Source organism: Sciurus vulgaris, assembly GCF_902686455.1.
Source record: "Sciurus vulgaris genome assembly, chromosome: 8".
Classification (NCBI taxonomy): Eukaryota; Metazoa; Chordata; class Mammalia; order Rodentia; family Sciuridae; genus Sciurus; species Sciurus vulgaris.
This window is the reverse complement of record NC_136468.1, coordinates 149,284,436-149,305,551: the sequence shown is the minus strand read 5'-3', so window position 1 is coordinate 149,305,551 and position 21,116 is coordinate 149,284,436. Positions and strand designations below refer to the sequence as shown.

The 21,116-nt window shown below is 46.2% G+C and overlaps 1 protein-coding gene across 1 annotated transcript in view; it reads right to left on the bottom strand.

The window, feature by feature from the left end:
• Window positions 1–1,051: 1,051 nt before the first annotated feature.
• Window positions 1,052–21,116, bottom strand: part of TMEM132B (transmembrane protein 132B) — a 393,438-nt gene continuing 373,373 nt past the window's right edge. Inside the window, exons 6-9 of the mRNA XM_079151212.1 lie at window positions 14,803–15,008; window positions 9,067–9,337; window positions 7,103–7,294; window positions 1,052–6,236 (exon numbers count right to left, since the gene is read on the bottom strand). Of these exons, the coding sequence (XP_079007338.1) occupies window positions 5,088–6,236; window positions 7,103–7,294; window positions 9,067–9,337; window positions 14,803–15,008 (1,818 nt within the window). The 3' untranslated portion in view covers window positions 1,052–5,087. The remainder of the gene's footprint in view (window positions 6,237–7,102; window positions 7,295–9,066; window positions 9,338–14,802; window positions 15,009–21,116) is intronic.

The window sequence follows — 21,116 nt, the reverse complement described above, 5'->3', positions numbered from 1 at the left end:
TTGTGCTCACGTGCACAAAAATTAAATACAAAGTGATTGCTCTATTACAAATCTCATTTCAAATTCTCTTTTTCCTTCTTTTTGAGATAGATTTTATTAAACTGTGAACAGACACATACTGAGATCTAGGACAAGATACCTGGGTTTTGTGGCTCAGCCCTCTCATGTTTCAAGGAGAAAGAGACTGAGATAGCTGTTAGAGGGTAACAATTGCCCAAGTGCTGGGAAGTAATCCTGATGGGGTGGGTTGGTTCACCTAGCAGTTCTTTGGCTCATTTGCCGCGAACATTTTACAAGCAAGAAAGCTTGCCACCTCACGGCCTCGCTTTCACAAGCCAGCTTTTACCGGGGTCTGTGGGGCCTGATGAAAGACCAGGTGTGGTGCCACACATTCCTGACATGCCAAGTTAGTGCCAGACACCCGCATGCATCCTGAAAGCAAGGGTGGGACCTGCCAAAGTATCAAGATGATGCTGGCAGTTTCAAGAAATGCACTTTACAGCCTTAGGGACTTGGCCAACACGCCTGCTCGTCCTTCAAATGAACCACCTACATCATCTTTGAAGCAGAGTCCCCAGCTATCCTGTGTCTCCCTCGCGTCTCTAGAGCTTGCTGTCTGGGTCCTCAGCACCCAGGCTTGAGCCCATGCAAAGCCACTGCCCAAATACACACACATAACCAAGTCAGTGACAAGGAAAAGCCAAGTGACAAGTTACCACACTACCAAACACCCACTGCACCTTGCATCCCAGCACTGAATTTCAAGGTGATCTGACCCTCAATCGAGACATGAGAAACATGAGTCCTCCTTGTAAGACATTAGGAAAGTTCCCCAGCCTGTTAGGAAAACAAGTGAGAAGTTTTTCACATGTCAGTCATCTTTGACTTTTAAGGAACATTTTCTTTTGGTGTCCATTTATTATTGCATCAAGGATGTTAAAATCTCTGGCTGAAAAGAAAAATATATATATATATATGTATAAATATAGCCAATCATACAAATGCGGAAATTTAAAAGAGAACATGTAGATAAAATAATGAAACAATTGAGGAATATTTAAACGTTTATTTTCATGTTAAAAACGATGAATTACCCTGTGGTTAGAATATATCATTATGCTGGAAGAGTGAAGTCACTTTATTTCTGAAATAATTCCAGGAAAAAAAGGAAAAATCCAAAAATAATGAAGAGTAAAATCAAAATATTCCAGCAAGTTCATCAACACTGCCAACACCAGTCACGCCCTTTCCAGGCCAGAATTCCTAATTCAGTGCACTTCACCATGTCAGGTCCTAATGTTTTTCCCACCATCAATTGAGATATTTTTGAGTTGGATGTCTGTACATTTAAATGCTACAGTTTTGCATGCTTTTATTTTAAAATGTGTTTATTCCGATACACCTCTGTGTTTCAGTGTAATGTCTATATTACATACAAAAATAGCTGATACCCATATTTCAGCGTAAATTTTTCCACCATCCACCCTGTCCCTTTACATACAGGTGATGTGCATTACAGAAGACACGTACTTTTAATTGAGAAGGTTACTAAGTTTATAAACCACCCTTGGTGTCATTTACAGAGACCAGAATGGAGAATTAAGACAGTTTTTAAGATGATTAGAGGAGAAAGCCCCAGGGTGCCAATGGCATGAAGGATTCAGATAAAACCACCCCCAGTGATCACTGCTGGTGGACCGAGTGGTTCTGTTGACAGACAATGCTTTTACTGCGGTCTCAACTTGCCAATATTGGAAAGATCCCTTTCTAAGAAAGCTGATCAACATGCACAAAGGTGGACTGCTAAAACTTAAAAATCAGCAAGTACATATCTACAGATACATCAATGGGACAAAAACACCAGTCCACGTTTCCGCTGCCTTCATGTGCATGAACTGAAACCTTCTGCGTAGATGTGAAGGGTCACTGTAGGCTGGGGATCACCCTTGCCAGTGTGCACGACAGCCAGGAAGGTGACTGCTCCTTCTCCTGGTACACAGGTATTCTGAGGTGTGCCGGACCCTTTGCTTCCTCTTCTTGATCTCTCGAATGCAGCACACCTCTGGTTAAGCACAGGCTTTTTGGTGTGGCAGCTGCTCCTTGGTCCCTGTACTCTGGCCTTGACAGAGAGACACCTGGACTTTGAGACAATGGCTGCACATCTCCTGCTGTTCCAAGCCACGCAGTCATCAGCTCAGCCTCCACCGCCCTGCCTGTGACCAGAGCCCATAACCTGCGGGTTCCTCCCTCAGGAGGCACCTGGGCATGCCACTCTATGAGAACAGAGGGACTTGACAACCCTTGTGTAGCTCAGGTTCTTTATCAAGACCCAGGATTTGGACATCTCAAGCATGAAAACCAGAGAATATGGGTGAATGCATGGTGCCTGGAAATGGGAGTTCAAGGCCTAAGAGTTTATGCTGTCCCGTTTGGGCTTAGGTATTTAGGGAATAGTGCTTAATAGCTGTGCTGCCTGCCTGGAAAACAAGGTGATTTAACCCATAGTTTATACTCTGCAGTAAATAAGAGTACAAAATACTTTAATGAATGGTGCCTATGCCACATCTGAAAGCAAGGGACAGTCACTCTGGATTTCCAATAAATGGTCTGCACTGACTCGTCAGCATTCACACACAGGTGAGTGGATGGATGCATGTGCCTGCGTGTGTGAGTGGATGTTAGGCGGTAAGAGGGACCCTTTCCTCATGCCCTTCCATTTGACCTCCTCCATCTTGAACTGACTGAGCTCTAATGCAAAGGAGCACAGGTGACTGTGGAGTCCAATTCACACTGGGTGAGTCTGTGTCGTCCACCAGAAGCATCTTCAGGACCATGGCCCGCTTCCAGCTCCACCAAGGATGACCTGGCACATCCTAGTACTCCCCCGTCCCACTTTCCCACCACAGGAGGGCTCTGCTTTGTATGTTCCTTAGTGATGCTCCCCACAACAATGGCAATTCCTGCAAATCATGCCCCCACCAAAGTCTCGCTGAGCTGGTGGAGGCAGCCTGCTGAGTGTGACCTTCCCCTTCAGTTCACACCCCTCACTTGCAGAAAGGACCTCCATTATATCTTCAATGTTGAAGCTCCAAAGGAGGATGGGACTGAAAATGTCTCCTCAAGGGAGCCAGACTCCTGGATAGCTTAGCTGTGTCCATCGGGCATGACCTCTCTTCTGTCCTCACAGCTGTTCTGTGCCACCTTCCACTAAGCCCTTCGAAAGGCCATTGGCTAACCTAAAAGGTGCCAGGTAGCTGCAAACTCCTTTGCAGTCAAGGCCTGGGTATTCTGCTTCATTCTCCACTTAAGCTGAAGGTCTCTGTAGTCCCGGGCTTCAGCTCCTGAGCCCCATTTTAACCACTTACAGAACCAACCAATACCAGCCTCTGAGGTCAAGACTACACCACCTGCAATTTCAGCCCTGTCTGTGTTAGGCAAGAGATACAGGAGAACTTTCTGGCTGCTGCTTCACGGCTAGAAAAGGCTGGGCTGTCATGTTCCCATCCATGGGAGTCTAAAATAAGAGAACAATGGAAATAAAACAATTCTCTTGAATAGCTCAGTCATCAGCCATCGGGCGTCAGGGACCTGCTTCAGGTGACTTGCTGCATGTGCTTCCTACTTTGGGCCTTTCAAATTCCATTTCTAAGAACTGCAAATGGCTCAGTTAACTCATAATGAGACAGCTCAGTCCAGTGTCTGCTTTTCCAACTATAGCATCTTAATAAAAATGTCGTCACATTTCACTAATCTGAAATTCTTGCTTTGAGATGATTCATGATGTTTTTAAATATTTTTTATTTAAAAAGTATACAAGAATCACATTTTTTTTCTCTTAGCACTTTGATTTTTCAATAGCTAGAGTTTGTTCATATTAAATAGCTGCTTCTTGGGCTCTGGAACAGTCAGTTAGTTTTGTAAATTTTGGGGGGAACCCATTGCTTTTCCCACAAATACACACCTGTGAAGATAGTCATCATATGGATGATTTATATGTATTGCTAACTTGAAACATCATTTTTCTTTTTTCTTTTTTTTTTTTTTTTTCTGGTAAAATGGAAAGTTTAATTGGAAGCTATTTCCTGGGCGATTTCCCTTCTGTGCAGCTCAATTCTACCTGTGATTTCAGTTTGACCACAAAGAACCTGTATAGCCGCAGCTCCCTCAGGGGCTTTCTGCCCTCAACAGTACACTCAGGAGCTCCCAAGGATTTTCAGCAGAGGACAAAAATAAATGTGTGTGATTCACAACTTTCCTCCAAGTTGTTTTAAGCTTCATGTAGAAAACTGTAAAGAGATGACCCTCCCTCACTGGATATTAACATTTTAAGGAAAACCCCTGTCCCAATCTTATACAAGAAAGTTCAACAGCAAACGGTAGGAAAAACAAAGCAAGAGTAAGCTTCTTAGATGCTGTCACTAAAGAAAGAAGTGCGCAAAACTTGAAAAACCTGACATCCTGCGTGGAGACCCAGGAAATGACGTGATGTGGCAAATCCCAGGGAATAAAACTCATTTGTAAATCACACAAAGCTCAAAGAAAAGACTGAAATTTCTTCTCTTCATGTTTCAAAAAAAAATTCCAGAGGTCAAAGGAACAAGTGCAGGTGGAAATGTATATAAAAATACTGAGCAGCGCCCCTAACAAATAAGGATAGCTACATTCAGTCACCTCTCACGCGTGTCCAAACCCAGGCCAAGGGCTGTACCGGCCCACTGTGCTTTAAAAGGTCTAAGAACAGAAAAATCACCATCTAAATCTCTCCTCACCACACACAGCCATTCTCCATGAGATGACCAGCAATGTCTGTGGGGTTGGGTTTACTCTACCTGCTCTGAGCTGGTAACAGGCTGCAGGCAAAACTTGTCTTAGAATTTCTCCAGTCCCTACAAGGAGCTGTTTTAGAGGCATTTCCCGGCTTAAAACCCAGCTGCCATAGCTCTCCAAGCCTCTGAAACACGCTTGCAAAGGTTCCCTCCAGACCTCCACGGACGCAACTTCGTTAAGTCACCCCACTGCTGATCAGACTCTGCTCCACCCATCAGAAAACAGAAGGCATAAAGGTGAATACAACATAAGAAAGAAGTTCACATCTGGTCCTGCAGTCTTTCCATATAGTCTCTGAAGTCCTGTGAGTCCCCCAGCCCCATGTCCTGGCAGACCCACTTGATGCTGTCATCGCTGTCAAACAGGATGGAGTTGGTGTACGGGCCCCCGTCCTCTGGGAGGATGGTGGTGTAGGAAGTAAACTTGACCCTCTTCCTCTTTGGGCCGGAAGAGTTCACAGGTTCATTTTTCATCTCCTTCTCATAGACGTAGTCAGAAGGTCTGAGCAGCTGACTGTGGAAGGGCTTCTGGGAACCTCCGTTCAGCAGGAAGTTCCTCTCCTCGAACTGCAGCCCCCTGTCAATCATGGTCGTGCACTCCTCCGAGGGCAGGGTGATGTCCACGGGGTTCTCCAGAAGCTCCACCTCGTTCCCAAGCCAGACCCAGTCGTGGGAATGGGGGACGTTGCCCTGCTCGCTCACGGCAAGCCTTTTGTGTCTGTACTTCCAAGCGAATGCCACACAGTTGATCAGGAAGACCAGGATGGCCAGGCAGAAGACGCAGAGCAGGGCGTACATGCCGATCTCCAGGTCCGTCAAGCCCCTGGAGGTCACTGTAAGGTCACTGGGGCTGTTGGATTCTGGAAACCTGCCCTGGGTGGGGAAGCTGGTGACAGCGTCTGCACCGCCACTCTTGAGCAGCTTCTTGTCCCTGACCTCCCCAGGCAGCGGCAGGGCTGTGCTCCTGCTGGTCCTGTCCTCTGGGCCAGGGGGGCCACCATGCTGGAGCCACTCCTGAACCGCCCGCTCCTGGCTCCCTTCCCGCTCGATGGAGTTGCCGAGGTGATCTCTGTACTCCCGGCTCACACCCTCGATGTCATTGCTGCCTCCTCGGTGCTCCTCGGCGCCAGGTGCAAACCTGACCTTGACGCTGCCTTTGCCCACAGCGAGGATGCTCTTCCTCTTGGTCTTCTGACAAGGCTCACTGATCATCATCTCCAACTTGATCAGGGGCCCTTGTCCTTCACCCTCTGCGACCACGACTGGCCACTGGGACTGCAGGTTTGGCTGGACGGACACCACCATTTCATCCAGTGACGAGACAGTTATGGAATAATCCTTGGGATCATAAATGTCTAAAGGTGTCACAGAGCCATCACTGAACAAAATCCAAGAACTGACGATGGCTTCCTGAGGAAACGAAACCAAAGCGTGATCAGGTCCCTTCAAATTTACAAAGAGCATGATTTCTTATATAAATTCTTTTATGTATACACAGAAAAAACCCTTCTGTTTTATAATCTTTAACAGTTCTTGTTATGCCTTGAACTGGCATCAATAATCTGCTGGAGCTCCACTGATATGAGGAATAAATAACAATCTTTCATAAATGCACTACAGTGTAAATTAATTTATTGCATGCCATATCAAAGAATTTTTTGACCTTTCTAAAAATACTTTGAAAGAGCAGGCAATTTATCTGAATCAATTTTAGGTGCAACTAATCAGACTACAGCTAAAGATAATATGGCTTTGAACCTTCTTTATTAGGAAGTCAATGCTGTTGAGGCAAAACACACTCTGGTGAGTTCTTGGGAAATGGTGGACTATGAAGTTGGATTGCTTGACTGGCCCAGTGCCTCTGTTATCTTTATAAATGATTTGCAAAAGCCAGGCAGAGTGGTGCATACCTGTAATCCCAGCCAATCAGGAGGCTGAGGCAGGAAGATCATGAGTTCAGGGCCAGCCTCAGCAACTTAGCAAGATGCTACATCAAAAATTACTCATTTTGTATAGCCAAAGTGAAAGCGTGACCCCAGCTCACAGTGGAGCAGTGGACTGTGCCTAGCACAGATTATCCTGCTGGAAACAAAGGGCAGAGGAAAATGAGCCTCAGCCCCTGTGTGCTCTCCTCACACTCAGTGCACTGGAGGAGAGGCAGGGGGCAGCTCCAAGAACAGGGAGGGGCTTGGGCCCTGCTGACCTTCTGTGTGGGATATAGTGACCCAGAGAGGAGCTGACCAAGGACCAGGGGAACAGGACCTCCGGGCTCTCACCTGCTGTGGAGCCTGCAGGACGTCCTGGGCAGCTGCTGTGGAGACGATGGCCCTCCGGTCCACCCTGTGGGGCTGTAGGGAGAGGGACAGGCCAGCCACCAGCTGCACGCCCAGCTCCACTATGGTGACGCGGTCATCCAGGACAGTCACGGTCTTCTCCGCCAGGATGGAGTCAGAGAGAGGTGAGAGAACCTGGGGAGTAAGTGAGAAAGCGTGGTCTCTGCCCACGTGACAATCTCAAGCCCTGGAGTTGGGGCCCTGGGAGAGCTCTGCAGCGCTCAGAGGGAGCACAAGAGGAAGGCTGCTTCTGTAGGAATCCCGCCATTGTTCAATTAAACTTAGCACTTGAAGGAGTTTTATAAAGGTCACCTTGGTCCACTTCCTGCCCTGGAATTCATGCCATGATAACAAGAGCACATTTTCTGAGACAAGCTTGTTTTAAGTCAGAAGCAGTAACTAAAATTTCCTGCCTTGGTCCTCAGCACTCAAGGAGGAGCACTTCCCAAAACCGACACTCAGGCTTTGGAAGCAGCGGCCTATGGCGACTCCTAAAGGAAATGGTGCTCAGCCCTCCTCTGCTCACATCCTCTCCAGTGGGCAGGCAGATGTCCATCATGGGACAGTAATGACCACTGAGTGGTCCACTGTGGGATAACTGGATGAACAGTTAAAGTGGGGAATGGAATGGTCGTGTCCTAAGGAGTCATTCCTCCCACTCCGCCATCTAACGTGCGGTCACAGGAGACTGAAACCTGGACAGGACTATGTGGAAGGCACAGTTTCTAGAACAGTCCCCCCAGATATGTTTGGCCATAGTCCCAGGTACCTTCAAACACAATGAGAAAGCACTCTACAATCACACTGTTATATGGCACAGCTGGCCCTAAAACAAGAGTCTCCTGAATCACACAGGTGAACTCCATGTCATCACTGGAACCCTTACAAGCAGAGCACCTTCCCCAGCTGGTGGCAGGAACATTCAGACTCCAAGAGTGAGAAGGACTGGGTTCAGCCATTACTGATGACAGAGGGACCATGCGAAGAAAGAATGGAGCTGTCCCCTCGGAGCACAGTGTGACACCTAGCTGACAGTCAGCAAGGAAACTGTGACCTCAGAGCTATAACAGAGAGCTAAGTTCTTCCACAAAACAGAACAAGCTTGAAAGTCAAGTTCCCCAAACTCCAAGATTCCAGCCAGGACCCTGATTTTAGCCTTGGGTACCCTGAGCATAGAACCCGTCCAGCCCACCAGGACTGTATACCCACCGAAGTATAACTTAATACATTACTGTTGTCTTGAAACACTAAATTGGTGGCAATATATTACATGGAAATACAAACAAATATAGAATGTTACATATTTAATCTGACTTTGCCAAAAATCAACTTTGGCAACACCTAAAATAAGACTTAATTAACTATGAGCAGTAACATTTTACATTTGCAAAAATAAAACAAGCTGTGACTTTTTTTATGTTTCCAAAATCAGTTAGAAATTGTTTTACTATGATGAAAATAGAGAGCTTTTAACTCTGGATTCTTTGTAATATATAATGCCAATACATGCTTTTAAAAGTCCTTGCCTTCTGTTAAAGGTATAACAGAGCTAAATGATTAAATGGTGAGACTGGGGGGAAATTAGCTTTCAGAGGTTCTACTACTTCCTAGTAGGGATAAAAAAACAAAGAGTGTCACATTGGGAAAAGGGTTACTTACACTACATGTTTCATTTAGCTTTCTCTGGTAAAAGAGATCAGATATTTTTCTCAACCTTCTCTAAAATACAAAATGTTTTAGGTTATTAAAATTGGCAAATACTCCATTGCCTCTCATGATTCTTTTACAGGCAGACTCTGTAGCTGCACGTTTGCTCACTCGCACTCACATACATGTGCACATTTGCCTACACACTCATCAGTAGGGACTGGTATGGGGTGAGGCAGTGAAGTGTGGACACCCTGTACCTGAACAGTGGTGATTCCTGGCTCCCGACCAACCAGGGTCCTGCCATCCTGTAACTGGGCGATTCTGGGCTCCTCCACCTTCACGAACTCTGATACAAGGTCAGTGATGTCAAACTGCCAGTCGGGACCCAGCATATAGGTCAGCTGACCCAAGTCAGATGACTCGGTCACAAACTGGGTAAGGACGCGCACCAGGGCATGCTGGTACTGCAGGGAGCAGCCTCGCCCCTTCTTCTCCTCGTCCTCCTCATCTTCACTCTCCCGGGTGGGCCTGGAGCACAAATAGATCACAACAGATAAGCATCCTCATTGGGAAGGAGTGTCCTGTGCCCCTGGTTTACAGTGACTGTCCAGAGTGAAATAAAATGGCTGTTCTCCTGCAAAGTCTGCTCATCCATTGATTCACTCAACTTTCAGTGGTTAATTCACCCACCATCACTTTATTGATGGCCATTGTGTGCCACACAGGCTGCTTCATACTTGGAACATGGACAGCAAATGCAGCTCCTGGCTTCCCTGGTCCATTGCCAAAGGAGACTTAGGCACCAGACAGAAAGAAATGGAGACTCTGCTGTGTTCTGGAAACTAGGCATCAAAAAAATATTCCCATGTGGGAATAATGTAGGACCACGGCTTCTGAGGCAGGACTGAGAGATCCCGAGGCAGAGTGGCTGTTTGGATTCTCATTGACACTCCCTGCTGGGCCTTGAGCCAGGTGCTCTGCTCTCCTACAGGCTCAGTACCTCATGCTAAAAATGAGAGTAAGAATGGCTGCCTGTTCCTCCCCCTTAGGAGCATAAAGATCAAGGACCAAGGACATCAAGGTGTGACAATACCGGGAAGGCCCGTCAGGAACTGCAAAGACGAATCATGAACAGTGGCTTGGGACTGCTCCAACACCCCATCTCACCGGCCAGGGCCACTAAGACTCTGCAGAAGCAGCTTCCTCCCTGCGCAGGCCCTCAAGGTTGCCGGAGTACCTCTCTCCTGGCACATTCAGCCCTAACCTACAGGTGTTGCCCTACAAGCAAAGCTGCTCACGTTACTGACAAAACATGTGAACGGTTCTCTCCTGTCGCCCACCCTGGCTTCTGCCTTCCTTCCATAAGACTCTGGTCCTTCCTCTAATCCTGGCACATGCTTTCCTCTGACTGCCATCTGTCCACAGCCTACCTGAGAAACCTTTCTGCCTCTACAATTCCAGAACTTTCCCCTCAAGAAGAACCTGTCCTGTGCCCTCATAGGTGAGGACGTTGCTTTGTGGCTGCTGCCTAGTCTGTGACCACCCACGGAGGAACACATCAGGGGATGAAGGGGCAGCAACACCTTGTACTATTAGACCTTCTATGGGCCTACTCTCCCCATAGGACAACTGCCATTGCAGTAGCCACAGTTTAACCCATTCAGTCCTCACAGAGGCTGAAGATTGAGGTTGGACTGCTATCCTGATCATGTCCATAAGAAAGGGGCCATGAAACTGATCATGCGCAGAGGCAGGGACAAGCCCAGCCTGGCTGTCCCAGCTGTAGAGCGAACCTCATCTTCACTGTGGCTATGAAGACGCCAAGGCTCACAGGGGTTGACATATGTGTTACAGTTTAGATCGGAGGTGTTCCCGAAAGCTCATGCGTGGGACAATGAAAGTAAGTTCAGAGGTGAAATGAGCAGATTATGAGACATACAACCTAATCAGTGAATTAATCCACCAATATGGATTTACTGGGTGGTAACTGTAGGCAGGTGTTGTTGTAGGAGGCAGGTAATTGTAAGTGTGCTTTTGGGGTTTATATTTTGTCCCTGCTGAGGGCAGGGCTCTCTCTGCTTCCTGGTTGCCATGTCCTGAGCTACTTTCTTCCTCCATGCCCTTCCACCACAACATTCTGCCTCACCTCTGGCCTGGAGCTATGAAGTCAGTTGACCATGGACTGAAACTCTGATAACATGAGCTGAAATAAACTTGTCCTTTTCTATGTTGTTCTTGTCAGGTCTTTAGGTCACGGTGACGCAAACTGACTAAAACATGAGAACAGCTAACTAGCAGACTTGCCCCCAGGTCCACTTGACTTCTGAAACATGCCTAATTCACAACAGGTCATTCTGCCTCCTTGAACCAGCACTGTGACAGGCAACTCGGGGTTCTGCAATGCCCTTGTACTGTGTTACGGGTGAGAAGTGAAGATCTTTATGGGTAAGAGAGATGCCTTTAGTGGGAAAGGGACACAGCATTAAAAACACTAATGCACTGAAAAATTATTCCCTTTCTATTCTTCCGTCCACCAGAACACATCACTAGGACTGCCTCCGTTCAATGCTACAAAGTCTTTAACGCTGTCCTGATACTTAATAAACACACGCACAGAGACAGCATCTACTCAGAATCTTAAAACACTGTTTTCTTTGTATTAACTTTTGATAAATTTATTTTATAATAAATGATACCAACTGTCAATTTTGTACTAGTGATAAGTTTCATTTAACTAAGTGAATAAAATTGAAAGAAGGACATTATGAAGTATATTTTACACTTTATTAAAAGGTAGCAGTGTAATAAAGGTGAATACATGTAATTTTAGAAGTGCTGAATTATTGAAACAAAACAGTTGTTATTTCAGGATGAACTGTATTCTATTAATTATCTTTTAATTTTGATATAATCACAAATTCACTGAAAGAAAAAAATATATTTGGAGATCCCATGTACTCATTACCTGATCCTGCCAAAAGTGACTGTCTTTGGAATGGGAGGACAGTACCCAAAACAAGCACCTGGACTTGGCACATGCAGAGCTTATTCGGATCTCACCACCTTTGGAATCACATGCGCCTATGGGCATGCACGTGTATGCAGCTTAACCTCCACAATGCATGGCTTCTTTTGGTCTTATGATAACGAAGTTTGACCACTGCGAGTGCAGGCACCTTAATTCCATTAGGTTCCCTGGCTTTCCTACTTTGAAAAACAATTGTTCTAAAGACTTCCTCTATGAACTTAAAATACCACATTGATGATGTCATACATTTTTGTTTCAACCAAATATGACTGTCAAATATAATTTAAGAAATTCGAATTTAGGAAGACTTCTATCCTATTTAATATTCACTCATTCTGTCATTCTTTTTTCCTTTCCAAAGTTCCAAATCCTTTTCATTTTCCTTTTGTTTGGAGAAGTTCTGCCAGCCATTCTTTAAGGGTAGGTCTCCTGGAAACAAATTCTCTGTCTCTGTTCGTGTAAGAATGTCTTTATTTCCCCTTCATTCTTGAAGAATACCTTTTCAGATATAGACTCAGGGCCGATGGTTCTTTCCTTTCAGCACTGGAATAATGTGCTATGTCTTTCTGGCCTCCTTGGTCTCAGGTGAGAAATTCATCCTCATTCAAATTAGTGTACTATCTCTCTCTGGATGTTTTTAAGATTCTTTCTTTGTCTTTAAATTTCAGAAGCTTAATTATGATTTGCCTTGGCATGGACTTCTTTGGGTTTGTCATTTTTGTGATTTCCCAGATTTTCAAATCCATAAGCTTGTGTCTTTTGTCAAATTTGGAAAGTCTTCAGCCACTATTTCTTCAAACACTTTTTCAGTCCTACACCCCTTCCCGTCTCCTCACAGAACTTTAGGTCTTTTGTCGTTGCTCACAAGCCCCCAGGCGCTGCTCATTTTCCCCGACCTATTTTCTGTTACCCATATTGAGTAAATCCTTTTGTCTGTCCTCCACTGATTTTATGCTGTCAGCCCCACTGACAGTTACTTTTTCAGTTCTATGATGTACCTCTGGATCTTTATTATAAGTTACATTTGCTTGCTGACGTTTTCTACTTTTTTATTGGCTTCAAGGCTATTTGTAATTCCAAATTGAGAGTTTTTTTTTTTTTTTTTTTTCACTCTGCTTGAAATAAAAGGTGATTTTCCCTTGTCTTCTGCACATTTGGATGTCATGACAGAAAACCCTGGATCCCACTGCTGTAGTGATCTGTTCTGTTTGGTATGCCAGTGTCAGTCTGCTTTTGTGTGCTTTGGCTCTAATGACCACTTGGTCATTAGCCCAGCTGGTCTGTGCCTTGGCTCTAATGGCCACTTGGGCCTAGTGCCCAGCTTGTCTGTTTTGGTTCCCTGATACCATACACCTTTCCTCCTGGTTTTGCCCAAAATTGAGAAGTCACATGGGGACAGAAAAGATAGCTCCCCATGCCTGCCCTTCAGGTTTCAGTGAAGGATTTTGAGTCCCATCCTTGGTCTCTGCTGTAGGGCCCACTTTTCTGATAGGGAGTCTCTTGCTTTTCCCATAGTTTGCCACCTGGTGATGCCAAGACCTTCAACATCCTCAGGTCCATCCTTTTTAACAGTCCTGCCTCCATTTACCTCTCCTCTTGCATTTTACCACACACAGCAAGAAGACTCCAAGAGGCACAGCCATTGCCTCTCAGCCACAGCCAGTCTCGCTTGCTTTCTGCAGATGCAGGACCCAACTGCTGAGCACTGTCTCCTGCTGGCAAGGATAGCACTCCTCACATTCCTCTGGGCCCTCAGAGGTGGTACTTCTCAAGTCTAGATTTCTACCGGCCCTCAAGGCTGTCTGGGTAGTGAAGCGATTTCTCCAGGGTGCTCCTCCCACATGCTGGGAGCCACGGCCACATTCCCTGCTGCCGCTCAGAACAAAACTGGCCTTTCCTCTGCCTTCTCCGCATGCTTCCCCACCCTCCCAGGAAGTGGGTGCTGCACTGCCTCCACCACTGGGCAACACTTGTGCTTCCCTTTCCATTCTGCATGAAGAACTGCCAGACTTCACAGCTTACCACGACTCCATGCATTTGCTCACAGCTCTGTGGGTCAGCAGTTCAGGCAGGTCAACAGACTTCTGCCAAAAAGGAGTCGGCCACCTTGACTCTGATCAGCAGGTGTGAGGGAAGAGCCCATCCTGAGGATCAGTCCGGTTGTTGCAGGTTATTTGGATCCTTTTGTTGAAGGACTGGGGCCACCATTTTTGGACTGGTGCGCATCCTCAGTCTGCTCCCAGTTCCTAAAAATACTGCCACCCACTCTCCATGGTCTGTGGCTCAATCCATCTTCAAAGCCAGCAAAATCCCTCCCACCTCCCCTTCTGCTATTGTCTAGGGAGAATGTTCTGCTCCCAAAGGGCTTATCTGATGGCTCTGGCCCACCTGGATACTCTCCTATCATAAGACTGTTGTTTGTAGCTATTTCTGCAATGTCCCCTCACCACACTATCAGATTAGTGTTTGACTGTCTAAGCAAGAGATGGGAATCTTGGAGAGGAGTCATCTTTAGAATTCTGTCTACTGGAGTATGCATCCTGTCACTGAATTCTTGGGACAACTTTTCAGTAATATTATTATCCTCAATTCAGATAAAGAAACCGAAGAATGAATGGGTGAAGCCACAAGTTCACAGAGCTTAGTGGGAAAACCAGGGTTTGACTCAGGCAGCCTCATTCCAGAGCTCACAATCTTAACTGCTCTATTGTACCCATGAAAAATGGCCGACATCCACGAGTAGGCTTCTGAGAAAGAGAACAAAGGAATGAACAGGAGTGAGATGGGGTTGGAGAAAAGCCACAGCCTCCATGCCAGGTCTCACGCTAGGCACTTCCATCATCTTACTGAATCCTCACAACTATACTAGGAGGTGTTAATATTGAAGTGCGAGTAAAGTCCCAAAGTCAGATTCATCTGAACCCTACACGCAGACCACTGTGACCCACCGTGGTGTGGTACTCACCTTCTGTTGGAGGCCACAGGGATCCTCCAGCCCTTGACCTGGCTCAGCTCTGTGTCTGAGATCTCAATCTGCAGGGGGAGTCGGGGTGCCCAGACAGTGACCTCCACCTGGGAGGTGAAGTGCTGGTGGGTGAAATTCACGATCGTGTCCACTTTACTCTTCATTTCCTTCCCATTCACAAAAATGGAGTCACAGTTGTTGGAAACCTTTGGGGAAGAGAGAGAATCATGAGACCCACCAGCAAGAAAAGCACAGGACATACCTAAGAACAGAAGAGCTCATGAGCTGCAAGAACTCTGATTTACTGGACACCAGGATGACCGCAAGAACATGACTCGCAGAAAAGGTGATTTGCAGGCACTAATTAGTGACAAATACTGATAAACAGACTCCAGAAAAGCATTTTGTTACAAAATTCTGACAAGTAAGACCGTAAACATAATTTAATGGAGTTGCATAACCTCTGTTGCCTTTGTGAGTGTGCTTTTTCTTTATCTTACCTTTTTTTATGAACTCAAACCACCACTAATCAAACCCCAGGTGCATCTTATTTCACTCTGGCACCATATTAGCAGATGCACAAAAGGTTTTTGTTACATAAAAACATACCTAACTGAAACCATAAAGAGGATCTTCTGAAAAACCAAGAGAGCTTTACACTAGATTAAAATCTTGGTAAATCCATGAGGCAAAGCTCTCATGAAATGTGTTAGAAACATGGATGCAATTATTTTTGCCCCATTAAACTATAATTTTGCACAATGATGGTAAGGATGTAGCATTTTAGCATGGTATTTTGACTCAGTCTTTGAAGGCACCCCTTTTAACAGATCCATTCACAGATTAAGAATTAGACAATTTGAGGCTCCATTTCAAAACAAATCTTCAAGATAAGCAAATAATATGTTGCTGCCTTGTTCTCCTGGCTGTCAGGAAAATGTACATATGAGGGAAGGGGAAGGAAAGAGTAGGCATCATGTCATGAAGAGAAGTCAGAAAATAAACCATCTATTCACAACAGAATCACAAAACGGCAAAAGGTTCCTGATCTAATTGTAAAGGTGAAGATACTGAGGCAAGCAATGTGATGTGACTGGCTCAAGGTCATAGCCTACTTTTAAGGTGCAGCATCAGGCTAGGGCTGCTGACAAGGCTCAGACCTCAGTCAGTGATGCCACCATAGCCAGTCTGACAAGCCACCAACTAGAACCTGATACTTCCCTTCCTCCCCTCTTCACCTGCATCTGGAGCTGGAGCTCAGGCCTCCCCTCTGAGCCTCAGACCCAGGAGCCCAGCTGTCTGCTAAGAAGCATCAGGGGAAAGACTCAGGGCAACATCAGAAATACCAACTTCCACACCCAGAGCAAACCTCCAAGTCATTTGAGACAAATTACTGCCCTACCTTGCAAAATGGTACCAATATAAACATGCTCTCTTGAGGAGGAAAGGCAGTCCCCCCACAGCCACAGAGAACCTTTGTCATTTCTACTTCACAACTTCAGTATCGTCTTAGGGAATCTACACGCGGGTCTCACCTAGGCCACTAACTAGATCACTGACATCAGTGACCCTGACTGGGTAACCCTGGTCCACAAAGCGATGCAGAGGTTGCCTGAGAGCAACGGGGCCTCGCTAAGCTCCTCTGGGTTCCCTTCTGTCTGTCAGGATGGAGCGGTCCCAAGTCCCCTGCTCTCCAGGATCTGCTCCTCTGAGCAGCAAGTCCGCCCTCGCATCACGGTGGATTCTGTTGAGGATGCTGCTGCTGCTGTGGTTGTTGTTATTTTAAGTTCCCATACATTCCACATAGTAACCCTTTGTCACATTACAGTTTACAAACTTTTTCCCCTATTCTGCAGCTGTCTCTTCCCTCTATGGCATCTTTGCTGGGGAGGAGCTTTTTAGTTTGATCATTCCTATTTGTCTACTTTTGCTTTTGTTCCCTGTACTTTGGGGGTCTTATGTAAGAAGTCACTGCCTACACCTACACCATGAGGCGTTTTTTCTGTTTCCTTCTCGTGGTTTCATAGTTTCAGGTCTTACTTTTGAGTTTCTGACCATTCTGATCTCATTGTCATTTGTTTGTTCTTTTGTGTCATGGGGGATGGAACCCAGGACCCCGCACATGCCAGGCAAGTGCTCTACCACTGAGCTGCACCCTAGTGCTCAAGTCTGTTTTCAAAGAGTGAGAAATAGAGGTCAAATTTATATCCCCCCTTTGTGAATATCCAGTTTTTCCAGTGCTATTTATTGAAGACACTCTCCTTTCTTCAACATATGCTTTTGGCACCTTGGTTGAGAATCATTTGTCTGTAAGTACACAGGGTTATTTTTGACTTTGTTCTTTGGTCTGCATGTGTTTTTAAATGGATAAATTCAAATGGCCAACAAATTCATGGGGAAAAAAAAATAAACGACTCAACTTAATTAGCCATCAGGACAATAAGAATCAAAACATGATATACTATGTCACCCCAGTTAAAATAGCTATTAACCAAAGGAAAACAAATAACAAATGCTGGCAAGGATGTAAGCAAAAGGGAACTCTCATACATTACTGATGGGAATGTAAACTAATATAGTCATATGGAGAACAGATGGAGCTTCCTCGAGAATCTAAAAGTAGATCTACTATATGATCCACTCTGGGTACATCTCCAGAGGAAGTGATATCAGTATATAAGAGATACCTGCACCCCCATGTTCATGGCTGCACTGTTCATGATAGCTAAGACAGGGAATCAACCCAGATGCGCATCAGTGGATGGACAAAGAAACTGTGCTGTATACATACAGTTGTACATAATGGAATACTATTCAGTGATAAAAGAATAATATTTTATCATTTACAGCAAAATGGATCGAAGTAGAGAACATTAAGTGAACTAAGTCAAATTCTGCATGTTCTCATAGGTGTGTGCTTTTAAAAGTCAATCTGAATGTGTAACAGTGATTACCAGAGGCTGGGAAGGAGGTGGGTAGTGGGAGGTTGGATAACGTGTACCAAAATAGAATAAGTTCTGGGGTTCTACAAAACTGGGGGGACAATGGCTCGTACTAACTTACGACTCATGACTAACCAGCAAGAAGAGCTTAAAGGCCCCAATTATAAGGTAATAGAAAATAGAAATATTAGTTGTCCTGATTTGAGCAGTACACAGTGTAAACATGTATTAAAATATCACACTACAGCCCATAAACATGTACAATTATTGTGTTAATTAAAAATTTTGAAATGTTTGACATGAATGTTAAGTACCCTCATTTGAACATTACATTCTATATGTAATTGTTAAATTATGACCCAGTACCCATGAATTCTGTTTTTAAAAGGTGATACTGGACAGAGGTGCTAATGTGTCTCTCAGTCCCATGATTCCAGTTTGAGCTGAAAGGGGCATCACCTTGACTCTTCAAATTCTAGGAAAAAGAATACTTTCCCATCTTCTCTGCTTTACTTTTTTAAAAGGAAGAAAACAAAGAGCCAAGAAAACCAGCTATTTTGAAGGGCATATTTGAGGGATTTAAATCTGCATTACTGTGCCCAGTATTGTAAGGGAACAATCGGAATAAGATTTCCATTTAGAGCAGAAAAATGGAATGGAGGGTCATGCTCTTATTTTTAGATCCCATGATGCTGACACAAAGTTAAGCCTGGCTGCCATCCATTTAGACACTTCAGAATGGAAACAGAAGGCCCATCACAGAGCGAAGTCTGGCCCCTGGGAGCACTGCACTGTGAAAAATCAGAAGTTCTATCAGAACCTTTCCTCTGGAGGCAGCAAGAGAGTGTACTCTGACCATGTCAGGCAGGCCAACTCCAAAGAAGGAGGCTCCCTACAAATCAGAAGGCTGCAGTGCACACATTAGGAAGTTTTGCTCTGTTCTCACCTTCTCCCTGGTACAGGTAGTTGTCACCTGCCACTGGGACTTTCCCAATCCTACCTCCTAAAGTACAGACCTCAAATTTGTGGAAAATTCTGTTTCTTCTTGGTCTGTTGCATCACACCAAATCCTAAGCCCACTTTGGATCAGTCTGAATCACATCCCACTGTCAGGAACACATCATCTTTGGAAACCATGAGGTCTTTTGTCATTAGAATTGAAATCATAATGCAGTGACTCTGCATCCTTTCAGAGCACATGCAAGCTTAACCCTGCCCTGTCTTTCAGGAACTGATGTATAACTGACATGGAAAAAATAATTAGTTAAAAATTTAACAGTGAAAGACCTTAGCAATTCTGTATGTTATCTATCATCTGGGTTATTTCTCCTAGGTTATAAACACACTTTTAAAATGTGTGCTTCCCCGTCCGGGAGTAATTCAAACAAAACAGCTCAAATCAGGCTTTTCATAATGAGTACATGATAACATATAGGGGCTCTATCAGATGCACAAAAACCAGAGTTCCCCACTCCATGGATTCACCAATTTACAGTTGGCCCTCATTACTTACAGATTCTGGACCTGTAAATTCACTCTTTCTAAAAATTATTTGCAACCCCAAAAGCAACATTCTTTTGGGCTTTTGTGGTCACTGGTGGAAACATACACTGCAGTGAAAAGTTCTGAGTCACACGTCCTCAGCTGATGGATGGCCTGCTTCTTGCCTCCGCTGCACAGGGAAGCACAGCCAGCGAAGCGGGCAGTGCGGCACAGGCCAGCAGGCGCCTGCCGTTAGGGCCGGGTCTGAGCCCTACTCTGCGCACGGCAGGCAGCGGGACGGCCTCCAGCCGTCCCCTTAACACCTCTGAACTGCCTCCTTGGTAGAGAAGCCAGACCCCAACAGGCTAGGCTCCCCAGGATGCGGACAGAATTCCCGGGGGCGCAGCCCGCGGGCTGTAACTCATTCCCTGCGGCTCTGCGGCCCCTTCCGGGAACCAGGGCGCCAGCAGGGGCAGCTCCTGAACGCGCTCCGGCCCTTTCTCGCCTCTCCACCCGGGAAGGTCACCATGCTGGTTTCGCCTGTTCCGAAAGGGGGCGCCTCCGCCCGGCCTCGCGAGGGGGGTCAGGGCGGGCCTCGCCGCCTTTCCCCGAGCGGCCGGCGTCCTTGACCCTGGGCACGCACAGCCAGCGGCCCTCAGACCGCTCCTCCTCTGCTCTAACGCCAACATGGCTTCCCTTCTCTCCAGGTGCTCCGCCCCCCTGGGCCTGGCCGCGCCAATCCTTGGACCCTCCTCCTTGCCAGTGATTGGCTAAGAAGAGGCACGTGGCACGACTCCGGCCAATGGCGTGTGAGAAGCCCGCAGGGAATTCTGGGGAAGGGCTCCTTTACCGGAGAAGCTCCAGAAGTGACCCATCCTCCACCGGATGTTGTCGCATGGAAATGACAGCAGATCTGCCTCAGGGGTCCAAGAACGTGCAGGGAGCTAGCCGGGGGCTGACGCCGTCAGCTGGGCAGGCAGAAGGGACCCAGGTGCTGCTGGGGCCCGACCTGAGAGGCTGCTGGAGTTTCTTCGTTGTGAAGGCCATGCTCATCCATGCCGTCCTGTTACTTGCCACCAAAAGCACACCAGAGATCCCAGCTCAAGGGCCACTCCTCCGAAGGGCCTCCCTTTAGGCATTTCCACTTTAAACTTGCTGCCCCTCGACCCGTCCCCCTCCATCTAGTTATTCCACATTCCTCTACTTTGCTGTGGTGCACTGTGTACGCATTGCACGATTGCCCCATTACTTGCATGCCTTACACTTTGTACCGTTTATGTCGTATGATTTACATCGTGTAAACTGCACCAGACTGCGCCGTTATACTATATAAATTACTTCTCGGTAGCTGATATTCTCGGAATGCTCCTGGGCATTTCTTATCTCTGGACACCCCCCCCCCCCAAGATAATCTGCCTGCAGATGTGGACCTGTCCCCTCTTCACTCCTGTCCCTCTGCCTCTGGCTCAGTGCAGAGCACTTAGAAAGTGTTCAAAAAGTAGATCTGAATGTGTGACTGAGTCCCATCGGTTCCTCTGGGACCTGTTCCTCCCAGGCATGACCAAAAGCAGGGTGTGTCTTGGTAAAAGGGAAACAGGAGGACTTAAACAAAGTCCCATGCTAATGGCATGAAGAAAAATGAAAGCCATTTCAAAGGTCATTAGAGAAAACTGACCAATGGGAGACACAAAGCTGATACAGGCGTGACCTTGGAGTCCCAGGGATCCATCTGGCCTTTTTACTAGGAATTGAGATCCCTGTGTATGAAGTCACAGAGAATGTGTGTGTGCTGGGGCAGCGGCGTCTTAGGAGATAAAAGGAAGGTGTGACAAGGTAAAAATCAGAGTCAGGTTTCCATCATTTAAATGATACCTGAAAGGCTGTCTGAGC